We start from the raw sequence: 26843 nt of genomic DNA on the forward strand, positions 1-26843 counted from the left end.
ATCGATGGCTCGACACGCCAGATACTCTCTATTGGACATCTCGCCCAGTATCTCACGTGCCCCTGCCTCGGCAGACTTCACCACCTTCTTCGCAGCACGACCCTCCTTCTTCTCAAAGCCAAAGTGCGGAAAAGGAACTCCGACACCTTCACTGAACACAGGTAGGCTAACCATCTCTATGGTCATAGTGGGCCTGTTCCTTTTGAGGGGCCAATAGTTAGCCACCACCATCTCCTCAACCAAGTCACGACCTCTAGAGTACCGGTAGGCTAGTGCGAAGGCCTTGTCACATGATTCATGAACATCTTCAGTCCTCGGACCTAGGGTTCCTTAGGTCAAAGGCCTCATTGAAGTCATGATGGAGGGTAGTGGGTGTTCTTCTTTCCATCTGAGCCAGTAGATGTCATGCCTCCGGTCCTCATGTAGAACAAATATTGCATCCAATCCTTTGACCATTTGTCCTTCTGGGCGAAGGAGATCTCTAACTTTTTGGCCCTCTGGGCCCTTCGCGGCATAAAAGCATAGCTCCCATACTACGCCACCAGTTGATCTTTGCTAACTCGCTTGGGCTGGCGCTAGAGCTCATAGTACTCATAGACAGGCATGCCCCATAAGATAGGCACGCCCAACAAAACTTACTCAGGGTAACTATCTTGTTGGGCATTAGATGGTGAAGTTGTACCTCGAACGCTTCCAACACCTGGCGAAGGAAGCGTGTCGCTGAAAAGCGAAGGCCGCAGAGGAAGAAATCCCTAAACACCATGGCATCAGCAGCCTTCAGCTTAGGAATCGTCTCCCCCTCTAGAGGCTTCACCTTAGCATCTCCGAAGCAGCCCAATTGCCGCAAGTCCTCGATCATATCCTTGGTTGAAAGCATCTAGGCCCCTAGTTGGGTTTTGGTGATTAATGACTACACAACATTACTATGACTAACGTGTATTTTGCAGAGGCAACTTGAGTTAGGTCATGGTAATGGTGATTGATTGGGCAATTATGGTTTTCATGCCCCTGTCGATGGAAATTGCTTCGGTTTTCAAAGGATGGATGATAAGATTAAGGACAGACTACTTCTAAATGTCATTTGGCGTTGGAGAGACACTTAGAGTAGTTTAAGACTTTGTTTCTTTTCCTTTGGCTGTACTATTAAAGGGGGTATGAACTAGTAGCTTGACCTAGATAAGTCTAATGGTTTAGGTGTGGTGCACACTTGTTAAACTTAGCACTAGATAGCTCAAGGACAGCCCATAGATCAGTTGAAGTCGATGTCGTTCACAAAGTTGGTAAAATTTAAGGTGAATGGAGACTTGGATGATGACCGGACGCTGAACTAGACGCACAGGTTCCATGTCTGGTTAGTGTTAGCTCGCACAGCTAGGGTGTCTTCGTCGACCGGATGTTGGACCGGACTCACAAATGCCGCATCCGGTTAGTGTTAGCTCGCGTTGCTAGGGTTTGCTTTTCAACCGGACGTTGAGGACATTATGACCTGATGCACTAGAGGTAGCGTCCGATCAACAACAGTAAGCATCCAAAGAAGGAAATTTCTAACCAGACGTGTCAGATGGGTGGTGACCAGACGCTAATCAGAGTTCAGTCTTTGATAATTGTGCTAGCATCATGTAGCCATTGGCTACTGACCGGACACATTTGGTCACTTTGACCTGAGCGTCCGGTCACCCTGAAATGTGCTGAGTTGGACCCCAACGGGTATGTTTTGAAGTGGGGAGTATAAATACTTCTCCTACTCATCCAACTTAGCTCTCTTGCCCATATGTTTAGCTGAGAAACACCTTTGGAGTGAGAAGAGAGCAAAAGCCTAGTGGGGTTATTGAGATTTGATAATCCAAGATTAAGGACCTCATTAGTGCATAGGGAGTAGCAAGTATGCATCCACCCTTCTCATTAGGCTTGTCTTGGTCAAGTGAGAGTTTGTGCTTGTTACTCTTGGTGATCGCCATCACCTAGACGGCTTGGTGGTGATTAAGAACTTGGTGATCATCCGGTAGAACTTGGTGATCATCCGGTGGAGCTTGTGGATGGCCCAAGTCATGGTGTGAGCGGTTGTGGGCGATTCACTGCGACAGAGTGTCAAAGAATCAGCCCGTAGGGAGCACTTGATCCTTGCATAGATCAAGGGGAGCTACACCCTTGTGAGGGTGCTCCAACGAGGACTAGTGGAGAGTGGCGACTCTTTGATACCTTAGAAAAACATCAACGTGTTTCTCTTCCTCTCTTTACTTTGAGCATTAACATTTGAGCAATTCAATTCATGTCTTTATATTCCTAGAATTGCCATGCTAGGGTAGGATTGGAACCTAGGGTGCAAAACTCTTTATGCAATAGAATAATAGAAACACTTCTAGGCACAAGGGGGTGAAATGGGCTAAGTGTAGGGCTTAATTATTGTAAGAAATTTTGAATTAGCCCAATTCACCCTCCTCTTGGGCATCTTGATCCTTTCATTGGTCATAAGTGCAGGCCCAAAATCCCATGTCTTGGAGGTGCCGGCCATGGCCTCTGCCTCTTTAGTGGTGATCAAATCTGCGACAGAAGCCTCAACTCCCAAAAGATCCTCCTCAATTCCTAAAGCCTCCACACTAGCAATCATGCACTCCTCAAACCATGCGGACCACCTGCTAGGCCTAACACTAAGAAGGCATCGATATGGGCCAAAGAAGGAAGTCCGACCCAGAGGAGGGTTGACAGGCTTAGCCAATTCTAGAAACATAGAAGCAACCAAGCAGTGGAGCGAAGGTAAAAACCAACTGCGTGAAAGCAGAGCAGAGAGTAGTAGCGTAGGGGGTGGTAGGAGTGAAAGTGATGACTAGGAAAGCGACAGGGGGAGCCTCCACCCACCACCCCTTATATAGCCCCCGTCACGATGCTTTGAATTGCGGGACCAACGGTCACGCTCGTTCAAAGCACGATGGCTCCGCAGCCCTCGCAGCAAATCAAATAGCGACACGTCAGCAGCGCAATGGTCTGATTTAGGTGCACTAGGGGAAGGCCTCCGCATGTCACATGGGCAAGAGCCTCCACGCCTCAGAACCTAAGGACTGTTGGGACACGGTTATGAGTCATGGAGGCCAGGAACCAGAGCAGTAACAAGAGCTAACGGTCAACAAATTTTGTGGATGATGTGCAAGGAAAGAAGATGGCAACCTCCACCTGATCGGCCAATCAGGGCGGAGGACCAGAGGCTGCGGCGAAGGGGCCCAGAGGAGGTCTAAGGCGGAGGCTCTGGCGATGTTGTCGATAGTTAACGACCATTTTTAAACCATTGATAAGGGTATAAATACAACCACCAACAAAGGTTTAAGGGTTTAACCTAACAAATTCCATGAGTTTTGGTGAATCTATATTTTCTACAGGGTTTATCTACAAAACTATCAAAGTGGACCTACATGTTAGATTTAATTGCGCTTGTCCACCGTGAAATAGACACCAGAAGGTTCTAGAGGACTCAAGAGGGCTCCACACCGAAACGGGGGATGAGAGGCTGACATGTGGGGCCATTCAGCCCCACCTATAGGCTGCCTGGCCCCTAGGTTCCACTTGTCAGCCCCTCATTATTATGTCGGTTCTCCACTGCCTCTTAGGTTACATCTACGTCGTTGCTTAAGTCGGTTTGATCCAAGGGCTCACGTTGGACGCTCCGGCCTCTATATACCAGTCCCTACCACCCCTTAGGCATGAACCCTAGTCATCAAGTCATTTGAGAAGACAGAAACCCTAATTATCCTCAGAGCTCTACCATATTCTAGAGCATAGCTAGTTAGGCTAGGTCTAGAGGGAGGCAAGCAGGCTTCGCTTGGATTCCCGATCGTGTCAAGAGCGTGGTTCAGTATAATCTTTGTACCCCTCTCTCTTTTGTACTCTATTACTTTTATATGCTAGTTGCAATTGTTATGACAATATCAGTATTCATCTTATTCATGTTCTTCATTACAATGTTCATCGTCTACTTTGATTATATACTTAGTATAGTTAGATTATCATTATATTTATGCAGAAGTTCATATAGTGCTCACTCTAAGGTACCATGGGTGTGTGATCGACATTATGTAAGCGTAGTGCTTATATGTTGTTTACCTGCGGATACACCCTATATTTTGGGTCATGTGGTAGATCGCGGATATGACACTCCCATTGAGTCCTTTGTAGTCCACTCCCCAAATATAGGCGCACATAGGATTCATCTACGAAGGAAGGGCAAGCTCTATTCATAATCTTCCTTAGTAATATCCCTTATGTGTAGATATGATGATGATCTTAGCAATGATTACTAGGTGTAATTGCACTAATCAATGTATGCTTTGACTTGTAATTAAGAATGACTTAGGAATTATTTCTCTAATATTCTACCTGACCATGCTAATGCCATCGAAAGGAGTACTCTGAGTGATTTATCATTATCATTGATCAATACTATCATATATCTTATCCTATGACTTACCCCTGTTATGAGTAGAATATTGCTTATGGTTTACTTTTGCTTCAATAGTATCAGTTATCAATACATGTCCATGCTAGACCTTCCCAATGGTAAAAATATAAATAATGATACCTGAAATACTCTCGGATAAAATGCTACAATGGTATAATTATCTGTGCGCTTGCAGACCCATTCCTTTCATATATATATTTATATTTATTCTTTCTAGTCACATAAAATGATAAAGAACTACTTAGTATTATTCTAGTAGTAATGCTAACAAATATCAACAAGCATCTCTGGCATCATCACTAGGGATCGAAGAAAACCATAAAATGATAAAGAACTACTTAGTATTATTCTAGTAGCAAAGGAAGTATTGATAAACTTATACTTATTGATGTGATCGAGGAAAACCATTAACCTCTGCTCAAACAGGATTACCCCTGTTTTGTCTACTTGTGTATCTTATGCTGGGTAATGTATGACTAGTTTTGACCTTCCGACAAATTACGTTGAAGATCCATAAGCATTAATCAGAAGGACTAGAGCTAAACTGAAGATGGTTCCAGCTTTAAAGTCGAAAGATAACCATATAAGGCAAAGCACAACACCAGAATTTGAAGCTATGGCTAATAGGACTCTCCGTGAATTCTTTGCTCCAACTATGGCTAACATCCGTACTAGACCGATAGCCAATGTTGGAGATAATGGATTCGAGCTCAAGCCTGCTCTCATCAACATGGTGCAATCACAAATAGCTTAGCTGGCAGCTATTGTTCCTCCGTCCGACAAAGGTAAGATTTCAGGGCAATCAGAAGATCTAGAAATAGCAAATCTTGTCGATATTCACAATGTAGCATATTACTATATACAATCATCAATGGGAAGGTGGATAGATTATACCTTGCCAGAAAAGAAGAGCGATCTAGGAAGACCTGTCATCCCCATCACCATTAGAGCTCATATTTTCCAAGAAGCTATCTGTGACTTCAGAGCAAGTGTCAACATCATACCAAAGGTAATTTATGATCTAATGGAGATACTTTGTTGTACACAAATATGCGTTTGCAGCTTCCAGATCAGTCACTGTTATCCCAAGGGAGTTCTTGAAGATGCTGTTATTAGAGTGGGACAATTATATGTTTCCGTAGAGTTTGTGGTTTTGGAAACTGGTGGAGATGTAAGGGCACCCATTATTTTGGGCCGACCTTTCTTAAGCACCACAAAAGCCATCATCTACGTGGACAGTGCCAAAATCTGCTTCACGATCAAGGATAGAAAGGAGAAGATTTCTTTCAAGAATCGTATCTTGCAATCTCGTGGACATCCGCAAACACCATAGATGCCCGAAGAGACAACAGTGACCAAGAAGAAAAATAACAGGAGAAGGAGAAAGAACAAAGCCAGGCAGTCACAAGAAGAATTAGTCAATATGATCAACACACTCCGATCAGAGTATGACCACCTCCTTGCTTCACCATTCCTTGCTAAGAAGGATGATCCAGGTGTACCCATGATCGAGTATACCATTGGACAAAGAATATTCCATAAGACATTCTGCGATATTGGATCGGGTGTCAATATAATGTCTAAGGTAACGTATGAATACTTATTCGGTAATAAACCTCTGTTCCCTACATATATGCAATTACAGATGGTGGACCAATCAATCAGATTTCCGAAGGGAATAGCCAAAGATATCATGGTAAGGATACATGATCACTATGTCCTTGCCGACTTCATGGTTCTAGACATGGGAGAAGAAGAATATGATACACCCATCATTCTTGGAAGACTGTTCCTCAACACCACCAACGCGATCATCTATGTTAGATCTAGACAAGACCACTTTCAATTCCCTAGAGAAAAGGTATGCTATTATTTCAATAGTTGTACCACTTATGAGCAGCCGAAGAAATCCCTCTCTAGGAGGAGACGTCGATCATCCCGAAACTAAAAGAATCAACCCCTAGAGAATGAATGGAAGGAAGATGAGGAACCTGGAGAAGTTGTAAAAGATGAGTCCGCTCCGCCAAAATCAAGTCCATAGACCAAATAGGTATGTAAAGAAAAGGTAACATCGCTACCTGAGTTACAAGAGGTGCAACCATTAGGGTCTCCATCCCTGAGACCGACTGATGCACCCAAGGAATGAACAAGATAGGAAAAGAGTCCTATCTAGAGGACTTAAAACTCTAAATCTTGGCCGTGAGGTAATATCGGTAGTTATCCATATTTACTTTTAGTATTGCATGAATTACTTTTCACATTAGCATATTTACTTTTCTGCATTAGCATTGCATTTAGAACAGGAAGATAAAAAGTTTCATTACTGCATTATCATTGCATCATAAAACTTTAAGCCCCATGTGAAAAATTTTCTCGGTGTGTAAAAGCCCAAGGGAATATTCATCGTGGTGACATAAAAATAAAAATATCATGCATACATATTTTCTATATCATATAAATAAGAAAATCCAAAAATATTGAATAGACATCCTGCTAGAACTTTGTCAATTAGAAAATCTGTCTAAACCCTCAAAGACAATAAATCTCTGAATGGCTGACCACTAACCCCGTATCCTAATCTGTGCCATGAGTTTTGGGTGTTCTTGTTGGAGTATTTTGCAGGATGATCAAGAATAAAGCCATCCATCTGAAGTACATTTTCCCAAACTGTCGCTACGCTCACTGCACAAGGAACCCTACTTCTGGATGGATAAGAAAGACCACGACAACATCTAGCTTGAGGGAGGAGCATCCCCCATGTATCCAGCTAAGTATTCCTTTCTCTTTTGGTTTTACTATTTTTAAGTGTGCTTCATATTTGCTAAAGAAATAAAAAGATGCATAACAAACTAAAAGCAAAATAAAAATTTATCGTAGCTAGTTATATATATTAAGGTGTGATCTTAAATTATGAAAACAAAATAAAACTGTGTGTCTAGTTTTCTATTTTTAGGAGCTAAATAAAAAAACTCTGATGATAATCTCTTGCAATGGAAATGATGAATAGTTGCCCTATCGTAATTTCTTTCAAGTACCTAGTTTTCAGCCTTGAATTCTCCTGAGTTTTGGATGAGACTGTTTAGATATAAGAATTTGCTCTGAACTTGAAACTTGTGGGAGACATATGCTTGATCTAAGTCTAGGTAATTGATGGATATGATATGAGAAAGTTTAAGCTACTGTTTATCTTGTTCCAAGTGATACCAAACTTCTGGAGATTTATCTTTTGAAGAACATAAAAATCCTACATGATGAGCTCCTGTATGATAAAGCTTAAATTCCTACTAGAGCTATATATGATATTTAGATTAGGAAAACTTCCACTCATATATATGCTTCTTGCATTGCATTGAGTTTAGTCAAGATTTGTTGACCCTTATGAGAGGTTTGCCATGCTCTTAAAATCAAGATCACATACACACCACCTACATATGCACTACTCGTACACTAGGGGTAGGCGCAGCAACATGCCATCCATCTAGATCCACCCAAAAATATTATGCTCCTACACTAGGAGTAAACACCAAAAATATGCCCTATAGGATTTCCACCAAATAAATGCTCCAAGTTCTTATTGCTATCTCTTAAAAATTTTGTTGTAGAAAGGATGTATGTGGCTATGCAAAAGTTATTCATAAAAAAAGAGAAGAAGAAAAAAATTATGATGAGAAAAAAAATGGACAAGTGTCCGAGAGATTTAAAACAATGGGTACTTAGATGCCCGCCTAAAAAGAAGAGATGAATAAGATAGCTCATGTTTTCTTGTAAAGTTGTTTCTAAGTTTCAAAAGAGAGATATGTTTTCAAGAAGCATAATAGAATTATGTTAGCCACCATATATATCCACCACATATGTCCATACACATGCACATCTTGATTTGATTATATGACTCAACTCTCTTTAGATCCAAGGTTTGATTTTACAATATATGTATTGCAAGTATGCTCTTGTATGCTTTTTCCATTCCTATGAGCTCCACATAAACCTTAGTTGTAGGAAGAGAAAGACATAACATCGCTATTGCCTTGGTAAGGATCCACAAATACCACATATGTTGAGAGGCTTGAGAGTGTCATACAATAGAAGCTCTGAGTTTTATTTTGAAACTCATAAAAACTCTAGAATAATGGTTGAGCAAAGAACTTAAGATATAGTGCTTGACTTGATTGTTCTGTCTTTCAATTGCTCAAGACCTGAGTGAAGGCTGAGAAGCCCCATTGTTGAAGGTGATATGGGTAAGTTTGAAAGCCAGTTCAGTTTATTCTAATCCGAAGGAGAATTCTTGTTTGAACGCATGTGTACTTTTGAGGACTTGCATCAATGTTCTCAAAATCCTTGAACTCCTAATCTATTTACTAAGTTTAGCTTTACTAAAAGACTAGCAAAGGTTAAGATTGGGGGAATTGTTGATGGTAGTTAACGACCATTTTTAAACCATCAATAAGGGCATAAATATAATCACCAACGAAGGTTTAAGGGTTTAACCTAACAAATTCCACGAGTTTTGGTGAATCTGTATTTTCTGCAGGGTTTATCTAGAAAACCATCAAAATGGACATACAAGTCAGATTTAATTGCGCTTATCCACCGCGAAACAGACACCAGAAGGTTCTAGAGGACTCAGGAGGGCTCCACACCAAAGCAGGGGATGAGAGGCTAACATGTGGGCCAGTCGGCCACACCTGTAGGCCGCCCGGCCCCTGGGTTCCACCTATCAGCCCCTCATTATTATGTCGGTTCTCCACTGCCTTCTAGGTTGCATCTACGTCGTTGCTTAAGTCGGTTTGATCCAAGGGCTCACGTTGGACGCTCCGGCCTCTATATACCAGCTCCTGCCACCCCTCAGGCATGAACCCTAGTCATCAAGTCATTTGAGAAGACAGAAACCCTAATTATCCTCAGAGCTCTACCATATTCTAGAGCATAGCTAGTTAGGCTAGGTCTAGAGAGAGGCAAGCAGGCTTCGCTTGGATTCCCGATCGTGTCAATAGCGTGGTTCAGTATAATCTTTGTACCCCTCTCTTTTGTACTCCATTACTTTTATATGCTAGTTACAATTGTTATGACAATATCAATATTCATCTTATTCATGTTCTTCGTTATAATGTTCATCATCTACTTTGATTATATGCTTAGTATAGTTAGATTATCATTATATTTATGCATAAGTTCATATAGCGCTCACTCTAAGATACCATGGGTGGGTGGTCGACATTGTGTAAGCGTAGTGCTTATACGTTGTTTACCTGCGGATACACCCTATGTTCTAGGTGATGTGATAGATTGCGGATGTGACACTCCCATTGAGTCCTTTGTAGTCCACTCCCCGAATATAGGCGCACGTAGGATTCGGCTACGAAGGAAGGGCAAGCTCTGTTCTTAATCTTCCTTAGTAATATCCCTTATGTGTAGATATGACGATGATCTTAGCAATGATTACTAAGTGTAATTGCACTAATCAATGTATGCTTTGACTTGTAATTAAGAATGACTTAGTAATTATTTCTCTGATATTCTACCTGGCCATGCTAATGCCATAGAAAGGAGTACTCTAAGTGATTTATCATTATCATTGATCAATACTATCATATATCTTATCCTATGACTTACCCCTATTATGAGTAGAATATTGATTATGGTTTACTTCTCCTTTAATAGTATCAGTTATCAATACATGTCCATGCTAGACCTTTCCAATGGTAAAAATATAAATAACGATACCTGGATTACTCTTGGATAAAATGCTATAATGGTATAATTATCTGTGCACTTACAGATCCATTCCTTATATATATATATTTATATTTATTCTTTCTAGTCACATAAAATGATAAAGAACTACTTAGTATTTTTCTAGTAGTAATGCTAAAAAATGTCAACAAGCATCTCTGGCATCATCACTAGGATGACAACCTAGTAAAGTCGTGCTAGGAGATATAGGTTTATAATAGGTGACTATTAAACAAGTGGCAAGTTAATAAATACCAACAGGCGACCGGACCGAAGGCGCCCGGAGGCCATCGGTGGTGAAGGCTCTGGCGGCATCAGCGAAGGCTGCGGAGAGCCGGCGCGCAAATACGGGCGAAGGCCGCCCCAGACGAAGGCTCAGAGGGTCAAGGAGCTTCCTGAAGGGCAGCGGTGCCGGGCCGTGGGCCGCAGACGGTCCACCTTCCATCTCACATACCTTCGCCCATAGCACCCGGATGGGTGAAGGTCTTTCGTACCCCACCTGCTGGAAACCCCTAGTTTTCCAACACTTGTGTCAATTGTAGGTACTTCATCGTTGTTGATGACATATGGGATGTTTTATCGTGGAAAGCGATCAGATATGCCTTGAAGGACAATAATTGTGGAAGTAGAGTCATCATGACTACTCATAATTTTGAGGTTGCCACAAAAGCAGGAGAGGTTTACAAACTAGAACCTCTTTCTGATGGAAACTATGAGAAATTATTCTACAAAAGAATACAAAGCCAGGAAGGGGAAAGTCTTGATGGTGTATCAGGTGAATTGTCTAGAAAAATCATAGATAAATGTGGTGGTATACCCTTGTCTATCATTGCAATAGCTAGTTTATTGGTTGAAAGACCACGTGAGGACTGGTCAAAGATGTATGACTCAATTGGTTTTGGGAATGCAGATAATACAACAAAGATACTGTCATATAGCTACTATGATCTACCTTCTTATCTAAAGCCATGTTTACTGCATCTAAGCATATTTCCGGAAGACTGTATCCTTGATACAAACGGTATAATATGTATGTGGATAGGTGAAGGATTTGTCCATCTTGATAAAGAGGAGGGTAGCCTATTTGAGGTTGGAGAAAGATATTTCAAGGAGTTTGTCAATAGAAGCATGATCCAACCCATAGATGACAAATACTATTGGGTTACACAAGCATTCCGTATTCATGATATTGTTTTTTATCTCATCAGTAAGTTGTCTAGAGATGAAAACTTTGTTATGGTTTTGGACAGCAAGGAGCAACATTCATCTTGGAACAGTTTAAAAAGAGAACAAAATCAGCATGCCCCATTCGGATAGCAAGGTACGCCGGTTGGCTGTCTGAAACCAGCAGGCGCAGCGCTTCGATGAAGACACAATGGACATGCTAGAGGTATGGAGGTCACTTAACATTTTAGATAGTAAGATCGAGATTATGGTCCCACTTCATAGCCTCATAGTTTGTCGTGTGCTAAATATAGAAAAAAGCTACGTTCCGATCTGCCTAAAGCATCTAGGGAGGTTGTTGCATCTCAAGTACTTATATATATCTTTCACGGCTGCTGATGAGCTTCCTAAGGAAATCGGGCATCTGAAGTCTCTACAGGCACTGATATTAGTCGATATTGGGCTAGACGAACTGCCACCGGTTGTTTGTTCACTTACACAGCTGATGTGCCTAGAAGCTATGGGGTTCAAAAAGTTCCCAATAGACAGGATGGGGAATCTAACATCCCTGGAGGAGCTACAGTTAAAGACCGTAGTTGGCCGGAGTGCCACCGAGGGCCTAGTGGTAGAGCATGGAAAGCTGACGATGCTGAAGGTGGTCACAATCACCTTCTCTGAGGTACTAGATGAGAGTTTGCAAAATGCATTGGTGCAGTCTCTTTGCAATCTTCAGAAACTCCAGGAACTAGCGCTTTATTCTCAATGGTCGAAACAGCCGGGATCCGCTGTGTGGGAGGACTGGGAGCCACCTAGGCAGCTCCGGCGCCTGCTTATAATGTGAAATTTTCGTATTTTGGTCTCTTTTGAAAACAATTTTTAGAAAAATACCTACGCCAAAACATTTTCTAAAAATAGACCATTTTTAGGCGTCTTAGCACATGACGCTGAGATATGAGGTTCGGCGTCGTGTCACTCGACGCCGAGGTATTGCCACGTCACGGACGACCGGGGTCGTCGTCGACACGGTGGCGCGTGGGTCCGAGATGTCGGCGTCGTGTCCGCCGACGCCAAGTGCCCAACCTCGACGCGGTTGGACTGCGCGCCGAGCTACTGCCCCATCCGGAGCATGGCTCAGGCGGCCCAACAAAGCACGGTGGCTCAGAAGCTCGGCGTTGGGTCACTTAACGCCGAGCCTGCAGACCTCGGCGTGGCCCGACTCAACGCCGAGGTCTGGTCCCTTTAGGCCGAGGCCCCCTTCTTCTTCTTCCCTCCCCTCCTCCATTCCCCCACGGCTCCCAAATTCTGAAGACCGCCGGCTCCCAAATCCCCCACGGCCCCCACGAAACTCTAACCTCCAAAATCGACCCCCGGTGCCCGGATCTTGTCTCCCGAAGCTTCCTCGAGGTAATGGTCCCTCCCCTCCTCCATTCTATCCGCGTAGATGTGCTTACATTGTCCCTAATCATGTGGAATCATGGTTGTATTGTGTTTTGATATATTTGTGTTTGCATTTGCAAAATGTACGGCTTAGGATGATTGAGTGTATTGTTGTTTAACTGTTTTATGTGCTGAACATGTTAGGTTAGTTTGGTTTCTAGTTATTTTGGTCATTAGGGTTATTTGTTTATTGTAGGTGTCATTAGGGTTAGTTATTTGTTAGTCATTAGGGTTACTATGTATTCTATTTATTTGTTGGTCATTACATTTCAATTTGTTATGACCAAGGCGTTTTGCCAAGGTACTCCTCTTTCCCCTCTTTCAATTCATCCATTTAGATTCGTTTGTTTTTTAACTTGGCAGTATAGGTTTGGTTCATGTTCATGTCATTCGTGCAATGTATGGTGGTTCAAATGATTGAATGACCCAAATGTATGGTTGTTGCTGTTGTTGTTGTTGTATATGTTATGGTTTATAATCATTGAGTTAAATATTGTGTTTGTTGGGATTCGAATTTGTTTAGGGTTTGTAATGAAAAGCTTATTTGGGAGGTATGGTGATTTAGTGTTAGTACCTTTACATTCGTTGCAAGGTACTTTGGATTAATTTTTTTTCTACGTAATGTTAAAATGCCAAGGCGTGGTAAAGCTCGTATTCCAAGGTAATCCCAATGTTTATTCATTATCTGTGCAACAAATAGAAAACCCTAGGTTTAGGTTTGGTTCTCCGTTAATATGACTAAATTCTTTCAATTGTAGCTATGGTCGCCAGAGGGCAAATCCCTACGACCTAAAGCCTCTCCCTGAAGGTGTTCCTCGACCAATGTGCTTTTGTGGTGATCCTTGCAAGGTAGACATCTCTGAAGATGAGGAAACAAATAGACAGAGGTACTGGATGTGTCCCAATTATGCATGGGAACCTACAAAGCAACAGCACCGTGCATTGTTTGTGAGAAATTTTTATTGTGTTAATTAATTTTCTTGTGATATTAAGTATTGCTTATTTATTTGTTTTGTAACAATTTGTTTTTCTTGTAGACCGTTCCACCACTGTGTGACTTTGAGCAGTGGATTGACACTGAGATCAAGGAGTCGGACAAACAGCGTCTAGAAGGCCTGAAGGAGTGGGATGCGGAGGTTAAGGAGAGGTTTGAGCAGAGACGCAGACTGGAGGCTATAGAAAAGGAGCATAAGGAAGAGGAGGAAAGGAGGCGTGTTGCTGCGTATAGGGCGGAGAGGGAGAAGAAGCTTGAGCGTGTGCGCCGAGCGAAGGCAGCGATGGAGGAGAATCCTGATGCCGAGAGGAAGGGAAAGTGGCCTCGTTGCACTCAGTAGGTATTTGGTTCATTCACGAGCGATGTCGTGTAGCCCTGGACTTTTTTTACTATGTTGTAATGCACTCTACTTTTATTTCAGATGAACTTATTCCCTGGACTTTTTTTATTATGTTGGAATGCACTATGATTTTATTTTAGATGGTCTTATGTCCTGTACTTCGTTAACTATCCTAAGACTGTAGTGGTATTGTTTGTATCACTGAAAAAACTACTTGTGTTGTTGCAGTCACTGAAAGGGCTACAAGTACTGTTGCAGTCACTGAAAGGGCTACAAGTCTATTTGAAAACTCACTGAAAAGCCTAGATTCATTTACTGTTGTATCCGTATACGCAATGAATTAATATCAGAGTGATGTACTGCATTTAGATGAAGTGACAAAACACAGGTGTAGCCTTTTTAGATGAAATGACCAGTCATGGTTGTAGGCTTTTCAGATGAAGCATCTAGCCTTTTCAGATTCAATAAATGAGTACGCACACATGTTTTTTGTCAAGTAGCATTCATGGTGAACCTGCCTTCATCTCTACATATAGTGCTCCATGTCTTGCTCCACATCCACACAACTTGTTTTCTGGTTTAGTTTTAGCAAATGTCAAGCGGAGGTTCCTCGAGTGGAAAGGGTTTCGACGGAGGGAGAGGAAAGGGGGTGAGCAAGGGACCTCTGATTGTGTGGGAGGGTTCTCTGGGTCCTGATTCTTTTGAAGAACCAATAGAGGAATTTCCTTTGGAGAGGAAGAGTGACTTCACCCGTGAGAGACCTCTTAGATCATACAAGAAGCGCATTGAAGATTGGCCAAAATGCTGCCACAGTTTGGATTGCGTTGTGCAGATGTACAACGACTGTGATGGTGGAGGCCGTCGTTTCTTCAGATGCCTGTGAGGATTTGTATTGCCTTTGAACTCTCTCCTTTTTTAGATTTGCATTTGGTTTCTAGTAGTACTTATTGGTAGATGGGTTTTCAGGATTCAAGCTGTCCAGATAACTGTGGCTTCACTAGATGGGTCGACCCTCCTCCTATCTATCCCCATCAACAGTACATCATATATCTACAGGGACGCATCTTTGACCTAGAGTATGGCCCTGGAAGTGGTAACAGGGACAAGTCGGACGACGACAACAGCAATGATGCAGAGGAGGCACTATGCAATAATCCGTACTGCGAGTGCCTGTACCATAAGAAGGACGGGCCTCCTTCTCCACCGCCACCACCACCACCACCGCCTCCGTCAACTGGAGGATACTATGGGGAAGGCGCAACTCAGTTCAATATGTGGGAGCATTATTAGGACCAACCTTTGTTAGTCAATCCGAATGTGGAATGCTTGTATGAGTTGTTCTTTTCAATCTCGTAAGGCATGCTAGGTTTAGTTTGCAATATGCCATTGTTAGTTTTCATGTGAGTGTGTACCCTTTGCAATGTCTGTATCACTTGTTTCTTTCAATCCCCTAAGGCATGCTAGGTTTAGTTTGTGACATGCCATTGTTACTTTTGATGTGAGTGTAATCGTTGTGCATTCGCTATTTCATAAATTGCAGTTTACCTACCTCTAAGTTTCATGTACTATGGTTGATTCCCAAACTGAAAAAAAGATTTGAGTCTCTAAAAATAGGGGATTGAAATCAAACCAACATTCGGTTTTTCCTGCAGGAACAAACATACAAACATAAATATAGCATGTCTACTCTTATTAGTATAACTCATGTTAGTCAAAGAGGAATCGTTGCGAAAGATTTTTCATTTGAATCATGCAAATAGGATCGCAACATATGCCAAAGGGTTTGGGTTTGGGCTGAGGCTTGGCGTTGAGTCAGCCCACGCCAACCCTAGGGTTTGGCTCAGCCGTGAGCGAGGTGGGCTGAGGCTCGGCGTTGAGTCGGCCCACGCCGAACCTAGGGTTTGGCTCGGCCATTTGCAAGGTGGGCTGAGGCTCGGCGTCGAGTCGACCCACGCCAACCCTAGGGTTTGGCAACGGCCGTGGCTAGGTTTGGGCCGAACCTCGGCGCTTAGTCGTCCCACGCCGAGGTTAATGGCTCAGCGTCAATTTACCGCACGCCGAGCTTGGGCACCTCGGTGCTTCGATGCAAGGGTTTCCAGTATGTACCAGGGGTCGGCGTCAAATGACTAAACGCCGAGCTTGGGCACCTCGGCGCTTCGATGCAAGGGTTTCCAGTATGTACCAGGGGTCGGCGTGAAATGACTAAACGCCGAGCTCCTGGGTTCACCTTAATATATCATCTCTTCTTTGATGCTTCACTATTGCCCACTACTCTAATCAGCCGACGATGACCTTGTGCCAACAACAGACCTGAGCTCGCTAGCTCCCCGACTCTCCTAAGCTGCTTCGTCCCCTTTGCGTGCTTGCCATGTCACCGTGGATCCAACAGAGGTTGATCGTAACATGGAGGATGGGGATGATGACACCCCTTCTTCCTTGTGAGTTGCGATGGAGGCCCTCTCTTAATAGCTGGAAACATGAAACATGGCGACGTTCCACACATTCACATAACACATGACCACACCGACATACACATTCATTCAACATCCATACATACATAAGGTCCAACACATTCAACATCCAACATAGTGCAACATATTCAACATCCAACATAGTCCATACATATGCTTCATCAATCAACAGACATAGTCCAAACATAGTACAAGGTCTAATGCATACATAGTCCATGCACAAAATATAGCATATGAAGTCTTTGGATCTTTTATCGCTCCTTGTACCTTAACATGGACGGCGAGCATAACGCTTTCCCCTCCCAAACGGATAGGTACCTGGAGTGTACCTGTCCACTGGTCTGAGCGTCCTCTGTGGACGTCCAGAACCAGAGGGGCCTTGAGTTCCTTGGGGTGCATCTCCAAGCTGGGACATGCCAATCTCATCATACTCATGATCATAGTACTCTCCCTGTCCTTTATCATCTTCATCATCATAATGACCATGTCCTTGACCACCCTCTGCACTAGTTGTTGCACCATGTGAAGAAGAAGTCCTGCCACCATGTGCACCATGTGAAGATGAAGTCCCTCCAATATGTGCAGTAGAAGGTCCAGCACCAAGCTATTGTGGGACTGCCACATCCGAGGAACATCTACATCCAAGGAGTGCAGCTACCTTTCAGAGGCGATGCATGGCACACTGCATTTTGAAAGCACTATTAGTAAGTGGGGTTGGTCGCAAAACTATATAAAGATGTAACATCAACTGAATGAGAGGAGACTACCTGAATGTGCTGTCGTAACATGGAGGCCTCATCAGGATCGCCCATAGGAATCATCAATGCCCTTCCTTGCTCGGCCACTGTCCTCATTATCTCCATGCTCTATGCAACAAAAACAAGAATTTAAGTCTCCATCACAGTAAAGACCTCAGAGATAGAAATAGTTGTATCACTTATAGCTCTAGCTAATGTAGGGGCGATCTCAACTTGTCTGCCTTCTCGGGTAGCTTGGTCATATGGGTTGTTGCCCTCATCCTCGCTCGCAATGTCAGCAATGTCTTGCTCCATCCAAGCGAGCCTCAATTGAAGCCTTGTTCATTGACCAAACCAAACAAGGTAATCATCGAATGCCTTGTCACGATAGACGGCGTGGATGCCCATGTTGTTCTGCTCCATCAACATCCACTCATCAATGTAGCGCTGGTGCTCCAGCTACTAGTTGGTGATCTTCTTATTTTTTTGTCTGTTGAACCTACAAATTTTACACCAAATCGGCAATATGAAGGCCTACTCAATGATTCATTCATGTGAAACGAACAAAATATTGCATGTTACATACTTGTGGAGCTGCCAACCGGTGGAGAAATCATCGGGTGGAGAAGGCTGCAGCCTACCAAACTGCCGTGCTACATGGTGAGGGAGATGGTACTCCACTGCATAGAAACAAATAAGGGGGGTCCTCATCGTCCAGACATCCTCGTCTGCCATGCACAAGGCGCTCAAGTTGAGATCCGTGACTTGCCTCCGCCGATATGGGCGCCATTGAACCTGTACACAACGTCATCATCAACTAGTCGACGCTCAATTTGTGCACATATCCTCGATTAGGCCAAAAGGGTGGGAAAATTACATGCTGTGGCAAAAGGGTGTCCAGCTCGTTGGTGAAGCTGATGTACGCGTGGCGTGACATGTGGTATGTTCCGTGGGCTCGCTCGTAGAGGTGTGCCACGGTAGGGGCGACAACTGTGTCTCCTTGAGGAAACCAAGGTTGTGGGGGATCAAGCTGATGCGGCCTCCCAACTGGAAGCCTCTCCCACATCCAAATCTGCAAAAAAAGAGTGGAAACATGAATGTTAATCACTTTTGTTAAGAAAAAACATTGAATTGTAGTGGAAACTTGTACAACTTTGCTTTATTACCAGCAACAGTGTGATGCACCCTGACATTGTAGCGTGCGCGCCTCCAGGACGGTGGCAAGCCTCGCAAAGCTAACGATATAGGAAGGCAAGTATAGCCGAGCCCCAACTCCTATTGCCGGCATCCTCCCAGTTCAAAAGGCACGGGATGTACATCCAGGACGCCGTGTCTCCAGTGCCATCAGGAAAGAGAACCGTACCAAACATGTGGAGGACGTAGGCCCGACAGTAGTATGTCACGGTCTCGGCGTCTACATTGGGTGGGCACTCCCAAAACTGCTGACGAAGCCACCTCAGGGACACCCCACTGCTGCGCCGTTTGTTGCCAGCCTCAACTGCCGCTAGGGGCCGTCCCAAGAAGTGCTCAACCCGCTGCTGCCATCCTTCGGACTCCATGTCTCCTATCACTAGGAATCCTCGGATTTTGACTCCAAGGATCATGGCAACGTCCTCGAGAGTGACCGTCATCTCCCCACATGGTAGGTGAAAGCTGTGTGTCTCCAGACGCCACCGATCTATCAACGCCGTCAGCACCGCTGGGTTGAAAAGTGGCGTGCCTCGACGATAAACACGAGCAACGGTAGCAAGGTTCACCAGCTTCAGGAGGGGCGTGTACCTCTCGTCGTAGACCATGGTCGTAGAGGCCTCATGTGTCATTGGCCTCAGCACATTCAAAACCTACAAAAAAAAGACAAGCATGAAAAAGTATTAGTTCATGTCACTTTATAAAGAGCATGGACTATAGAGCAAAACATGAACAATGCAATGTTTCATATGAATTGTTGAATATATCTCTCCGTCCTCGATCCTCCGAGCCCGGTGGTGCTCATCGAACCTTGGATCAAGAAGGGGGAACCGATCCATCCTGCAACATAAGCAATGCCAAAGCATTAGTATAAGTTAAAGCATGTGTATGTGGTACGAAGTAACATAAAAATAAAAAAAACAAAAGTAAACCAATGTACTATTGCACAAAGCAATTCTAGTAGCTAGCTTGGTGGATACCTATTGTCTAAGTAGTTCAGGACATTTTCTCTTATTGTGGCCCAGGTTATGGCAACCAGAACAACGGCTCTTTTGGGTGTCCTCTACAAAATGTCTCCCAACCTTACTCATGGTTGATCTACCTTTCGTGGCTCGGTCCATGTCCATCCTGAACTGCTTCCGCCGCCTAGGTCCTCTACTCTTCCAGAGTAAACCAAGATCAGCCACATACTTGGGGCCATCATAAGTAGGCCATTGACTCTCATCAAGAAATGGCTCGAACTGAGGATTCCAGGTGCTCATTAGGTTCCTCAAAGAGAACTCCACGGCCATACGGGGAGGGACCTCAGCGTCAACACATCTAAGGCGACAGGCTGTAATCATGTGGGAGCAAGGCCTATGGTATATGATCGGTTTTCCACACGTACACTTGTTCTCATTGATCACTACTTTATGTTTTCGAGCACCCCGGTCTTCACCACCAATGTTAGTTTCACCACCCTCTAGAATCTCATATCCATGGTTGATCAGATTGAAACATGAACCCTTCTGTCGTTTAGACTTTTTCTTTGAGAAAGCTAGTTCCTGAGATGCTAAAAGTGGCCAAGCTTTGCCTGCTGTCCATAGAGACCTCGCATGCTTCTTCCTCGAAATGAACCAAGAATTCAACTTATAGAAGGTGAATGAGGCAATAGCAGTCACAGGCAGACCACGACAACCTCTTAGAAGGCTGTTGAACATCTCTGCCATGTTACTAGTCATGAAGCCCCATCTCCAACCACTAGTGTCATATGCAAGTGACCACTTATCCTTCAACGCCATCAACTCGCTCAAGAATTGCCTGCCATCAACATTTGTGGCTAACTTTAGGGCATCTAACTTGTCTTTGAATAATTGAACCTCTTGCTGCCTGCAAATATCCTCAAATAATTTGAAGTTGTCCTTTGTGTGATCACGCCTTATAAGATTCTGAGCAAGGTGTCTGGTGCACCACCGGTGATGTATTTGGCCGTAACCAGGAATCTCTTGTTCTACAGCATTCAGAATGCTAGCATGCCTATCGGATATCACACAAACATCACATCCCAGACCAATTACCACTTGTCTTACTAGCCTGAGAAACCAACACCAACTATTCATGTCCTCCTTCCGAACAATTGCAAAGGCCAATGGCACAAGCTGGTCCTCTGCATCTGTCCCAATATAAATAAGCATTGTACCTTCAAATTTCCCTGTAAGAAAGGTCCCGTCAATTGAGACGATGGGCCTGCAATGCTTGAATGCTTCGATGCTCTACCCGAACGCCCAAAACGCCCTTCCAAATACCTGGCTACCATTCCTTGTTTCACCCTCCTTAGGTAAATGCTCGAAGTGCATCCCAGGATTTACAGCCCTCATTGCGTTCAACATTACAGGAAGGCGCTCATAAGCTTCTTCCCAATTTTCAAATATTATTTCCAGTGCACGCTGCTTTGCCCTCCATGCTTTCCCATACTTGACATAGTAATTGTACCGTTGGAAGATGATCTCAACCAACGCAGACACCGTAATGGTTGGCATATGCTTCACCATGGGGCATAATTGCCTTGCAATGAACCTAGAATTGAGCTGTAGATGGTTCTCTTCTGCCTCAGCAGTGGCACAAACATGTGGTTGCTTCACTGAGGTAATCTTCCATTTGCCTGCCTTCGTCTTCCTAGCACATACTCTCCAACCACACTGTTGTTCTTCACAAGCAACAGTGTACCTCTTCTCCTTGAATGAATCGATGACCCTAAAAGGTCGGTTGTGTACAATGGAGTACTCTTGCAACCATGATTTCAACTCATCCATGGTAGCAAACAATATGCCCTTCCGTATGATGAGGCAACCGCTAACATCAGGCACAGTTGTATCACTTGGCCCACCATCAGCTACTGCCCTATGACCATGGCTAAGGTCCTCGAAATCACCAACTAGTGGATCTCTCCAAGGCAAGACCCTAGACAATATCTCTATTTCCCTAAAATTCAGACGACCAACAGGGCGATCGTCATCAGAGTCTTCGGCTATCTCCTCTATGAAGGATTCATCATCTCCAGCTATCTCCATGTCAAAACGGTTTGTAGCCCTAGCATCACCAAAGTCTTCTTCACCACTAAGATCATCTTCGTTGCTAAGCTCATCCTCAATAGAAAAGTCTCCGCTAGCGTCGTCCAAACCTTCTTCTGCATCAATAATTACATAATCATCATCCTCTTCATCACTATCATGATTGCCCTCACCATCGGCAACCGGATTCTCTTCCTCATCTCCACCGTAGCCTAGTTGTGTGACAAGTATTTCTTCTTCAGGCAAAGGACCATAACCTATGTGAGCGGGGGAAGATGGCCATGCTTCAAAGTTATCATTTCCTAAGCCGGACTCCTTACTTACTACTAAATCCAAAGATCACACTTCTAAGGCCAATACAACTGCCTTGTAATCATTCCATTTAGTCTCGCTTGTAATTTTGAGCAACCGCTTGATCCGAGGACCCTTCGATGACCCAACATCTATGACACCTTCAAACTGAACATGCACGTCTCCTTCATTCCAGCCTAACTTAACCTTGACTCGCTCCACTAACTGGGTCAAAGATGGTGTTTCAGAAAAAATCAACAACTCCTCACACATGTCCAGAAATTTCAAACTATCATCTCTTGTCCTAACAATACGGCCTCCATGATGCAACCTCACTAATTTATCCATCTACAGCCATCACACAACAAGTAGTGTCACATATCAATATATCATGCGAGTTTCAATCCAATAAGTAGAAACTAAAATATATCATTTCATCTTTTTCAATCCCAACAACATAATCATTTCTAGTCATAACAAATTAAAATGTAATGACCAACAAATAAATAAAATACATAGTAACCCTAATGACCAACAAATAACTAACCCTAATGACACCTACAATAAACAAAGAACCCTAATGACCAAAATAACTAGAAACCAAACTAACCTAACATGTTCATCACATAAAATAGTTAAACAACAATGCACTCAATCATCCTAAGCCATACATTTTGCAAATGCAAACACAAATATACCAAAACACCATACAACCATGATTCCACATGATTAGGGACAATGTAAGCACATCTACGCGGATAGAATGGAGGAGAGGAGGGACTATTACCTCGAGGAAGCTTCGGGAGCCGAGATCGTGGCATTGGGGGTCGATTTTGGAGCCTAGGGTTTGGTGGCGGCGCGGGGGAGAAGAGAAAGAGAGGGAGGCTGGCGGTTTCAGAATGGAGGGAGGAAGAAGAAGGGCCTCGGCGCGGCCTAAAGGGACCAGACCTCGGCGTTGAGTCGGGCCACGCCGAGGTCTGGAGGCTCAGCGTTAAGTGACCCAACGCTGAGCTTCTGGGCCACCATGCTTTGTTGGGCCGCTTGGGCCACGCTCCGGGTGGGTCCAGTAGCTCAGCGCGCAGTCCAGCCACGCCGAGGTTGGGCACTTGGCGTCGGCGGACATGATGCCGACATCTCAGACCCACGCACCACCGTGTCGACAACGACCCCGGTCGTCCGTGACGTGGCAATACCTCGGCATTGAGTGACACGACGCCGAGCCTCATATCTCGGCGTCATGTGCTAAGACGCCTAAAAATGGTCTATTTTCAGAAAATGTTTTGGCATAGGTATTTTTCTAAAAATTGTTTTCAAAAGAGACCAAAATACGAAAATTTCACGCTTATAATGGGCATCACTTTCTCACGGCTGCCTGGGTGGATCAACCGCTCCCGTCTGCCACGCCTCTGCTTCTTAACTCTGGGCGTGTGGGTTGTTGAAGTACATGACCTAGATAACCTAGCGCAACTGCCAGAGCTAAGCTACCTCGATCTAGACGGTTGCAGCTGGCCTCCAGGGTACACTGTTGTTACAGACAGCTTCAAGAATCTGAGGTCCTGCCGTGTGGGCACAACGCTCAAGTTTCAGATGGGCGCCATGCCAAGGCTTGAAGAGCTGCTGTTTAGAGTTCATGCAGGGTATTGGAGTTGGGAAGAAGTGTCAAGATGCTGGGCGCCAAAGATACCAAAGAAGCAGCAGTTGATGTTGGGCCAGGCTCTGTCAAGCCCAAGCGTGCATTGAAGCCCAACCCACTCTACTCCGGGCCTGACTGGGTCATCCATTGAAGCGATAAGAGGAAGGGAAAGAGAGCATCGTGGGGAACAAGATAGAACTATAGAACAGACTTGTCGGCTGCATCCGGAGGATTGGAGCCGGGAGTAGTTCGCTCACCGTGCTTGTAAGCGAATCTGAGCGACTCTTCGTCGGATTTGTGTTAAACCCAATTACTAAATCGATATCATAGCCACCAATTCATTATTAAGTGCTGAGAATCCTGACATTTGGTACTCAGAGCTTTCAATCCCGGCGTGATTTCGCTCACTTCAGCGGAGAGCAGTTCGTCGGAGATTCGGCAAATCTGGCGTCGCAGCCAGACTACCTTCTCCGACCTCAGTACCAGACTAGAGAGCAAAAGAGGATTTCGACGATGGAGAATCAGATCGGCGATTTTGCGGCGTTTCCCAAGGGGATGCAGGCTCGGATGGATGAACAGCATGAGGAAGTGAAGAAGACACTGGAGGCTAACACTGTCGTTCTCTAAGAGCTATCTGGTTCGAAGCCTAAAGTGCAAGCAGATGTAGAGGAACTCCAAATCAGTGTTCAGAACCTCTACGCCAAAGTGGATCGAATCACTGTGAAGCAGGAATCAGCAGTAAGCCCTGCTTACAAAGTGTATGATACAGAGAATCTAGATCTCACTGGATCACTCACTGGATCAACTATGGTCTCTCCGTCCACCAAACCCTATGGGGCGACTTCTAGGCCAAGCGGCCACGGCGACGAACACGATCACCGGGGATTGGGTAACGGGGTTGTCACTACCCTCGTTCCTACCCCGGTCATAGGTGTGAGGACCCCTCAACCTCTTACTCCTACAACTTTTCCTGATATGACACAGTTCTATCTGAATCATGCTTTACCACTAGTGGAATTCCCTGAGTTTGATGGTAGCTGTCCCAAACTTTGGATTAAGAAGTGCAATAATTACTTTGATATGTATGGTGTTCCTGAATTTTGCAAGTCTAGGACTGCTTACATGCATTTTATTGGTAATGCTGAATTTTGGGCACAGTCATTGGATTTTGCTATACAGGAACTTGCTTGGCCTGAACTTTGTAAATTGGTGTGTGATAGATTTGAAAAGGATCAGCATAATTTACTGCTTAGGCAATTCTTTCGTATTAGGCAGAGTGGTAGCATTGCTGATTACATTGAGAAGTTTGATACATTAGTACACCAAATTCTTGCCCATGACCCTAAATTTAGCACTGCCACCATTACCGATAGATTCATTGATGGTCTTAAAGATGATATTAGGGTTGTAGTTCTTGTGCACAGACCTGCAAACCTAGATGCTGCTAGTTCTATTGCCTTGTTGCAGGAAGAGTACACCAGAGAAGTTCCTAGAAAAGCCTACAAGAATGAATTCAGCAGTGGTTACAGATATTCTAGCAGATCTGGTGGTCTTCTTATGATCATAGTGCAGCTCCATCACTTCCTGCTAAGAGTACTGAGCTCAGTCCTAGTACAGCAAAGAAGGGCAGTGAAAATGCAAAACGGTATCAACCAGAAGATAGAGCTGCAACCCTTATGAACTACAGAAAAGCAAAAGGGCTTTGCTACAAATGTGGCATGAAATGGAGCCCGGGGCACAAGTGCTCTACATCAGTGTCTTTACATGTGGTTGAGGAACTCTGGCAGATGCTACAACAAGATGAACCAGAGTAACAGTGTTAGCAAGAGGCAGAAGATTCTGGTGATGATCTGATGTCCTTGTCAGTTAATGCAGTTCAAGGTACAGACTCTAGTAACACAGTTAGAATGATGGGAAACATTGGTGGCAAGGATGTTGTCATTCTAATTGATTCTGGTAGTTCTCATAACTTTGTCAGTGAAAATTTGGCTTCCAGGTGGAGGAATTGGACTGCACTTGAATCACCAATGCAAGTTCGAGTAGCAAATGGCCAAGTATTAAGTTGCACTCATGAAGTCACTGCATGCCCGATGTGGATTAGTGGTTATGCTTTCAAGCTACCCTTGAAGATCTTGCCATTACACTGTTATGATGTCATTTTGGGCATTGACTGGCTGGAGCAGCATAGCCCCATGGAGGTTAATTGGAAGGAAAAGTGGATGAGCTTTGATTATCAGGGTAGCAAGGCTCTATTACAAGGCATCCTTCCTCAAGTATTGAATTGTATGGAAATAACACCTCAAGAGTTATCTGTTTTGGAGAGAACAGATCAGTTGTGGTGTCTGATAGAACTGCATTCTATTGATGTCAGCAAGACCATGTTCACCAAGCCACCAGAAGTTCAACAGTTAATAGATTAGTTTTTCAGTCTGTTCCAACCCCCATCTGGGTTACCTCCTAAAAGATCTTCAGTTCACACTATCCCATTAGTACCTGGGGCTCAACCTTTCAGAATGAGGCCTTATAGGTATAATTCAGCTCAGAAGGATGAGATTGAGCAGCAAATTCAGCAACTCTTGGCTAATGGTTGGATCCAAGAGAGTCAGAGCCCTTATGTTTCCCCTGTTTTACTGGTTAAGAAGAAAACAGGCGACTGGCGTCTGTGTGTGGACTATAGGAAGCTCAATGCCTTGACTGTGAAGAATAAGTTTCCTCTTCCGGTTATAGATGAGCTACTTGATGAGTTAGTGGGAGCTCAGTGGTTTACCACTCTGGACATGTCATCAGGCTTCCATCAAATCTTAGTAGCAGAAGAAGATATTGCCAAAACTGCATTTCAAACCCATAGTGGCCATTATGAGTATAAGGTCATGCCTTATGGGGTCACTGGTGGTCCAGCTACTTTTCAGCATGTAATGAATACAGTGTTGGCACCAATCTTGAGAAAATTTGTAGTAGTTTTCATTGATGATATTCTCATCTATAGCAAGACATGGGCAGAACATTTGCATCACATTCAGGAAGTCTTTATACTACTTCATAAGCATCAGTTCAAGATTAAACTATCCAAATGTTCATTTGCAAAGGAGTTAGCCTATCTCGGCCATGTTATTAGTGCCAAAGGAATGGCTACAGATCCTACAAAAGTGAACATTATCAAACACTGGCCAACCCCTGTTAATGTTAAAGAGGTTAGAAGCTTTTTAGGAATGGTCTAAAATTTTTTAGTTTAATTTTTTTAATGTGAATTCATTTAGGATCTCAAATATGCATTACAATATTCACTAAAGTAAATACAAGAGGAATATATCAGTTATACAGTTATAAGTGACTTTGAGGCATAGTGGTTAAGGAAGCAACA

At 43.9% G+C, this 26843-nt stretch overlaps 1 protein-coding gene and 1 pseudogene across 1 annotated transcript; both read left to right on the plus strand.

Annotated features, from left to right (window-relative positions):
• Positions 1-23589, plus strand: part of LOC136503041 (disease resistance protein RGA5-like) — a 34785-nt pseudogene extending 11196 nt beyond the window's left edge.
• Positions 23590-23995: 406 nt separating this feature from the next.
• Positions 23996-25902, plus strand: LOC136503042 (uncharacterized). Its single transcript, XM_066498248.1, is given in 4 exon segments — positions 23996-24097; positions 24212-24410; positions 24690-24954; positions 25050-25902. Coding segments are annotated over 4 exon segments (1419 nt in total).
• The last annotated feature ends 941 nt before the right edge of the window (positions 25903-26843 follow it).

Source organism: Miscanthus floridulus, chromosome 14, assembly GCF_019320115.1.
Source record: "Miscanthus floridulus cultivar M001 chromosome 14, ASM1932011v1, whole genome shotgun sequence".
In the NCBI taxonomy this organism is placed as follows: domain Eukaryota; kingdom Viridiplantae; phylum Streptophyta; class Magnoliopsida; order Poales; family Poaceae; genus Miscanthus; species Miscanthus floridulus.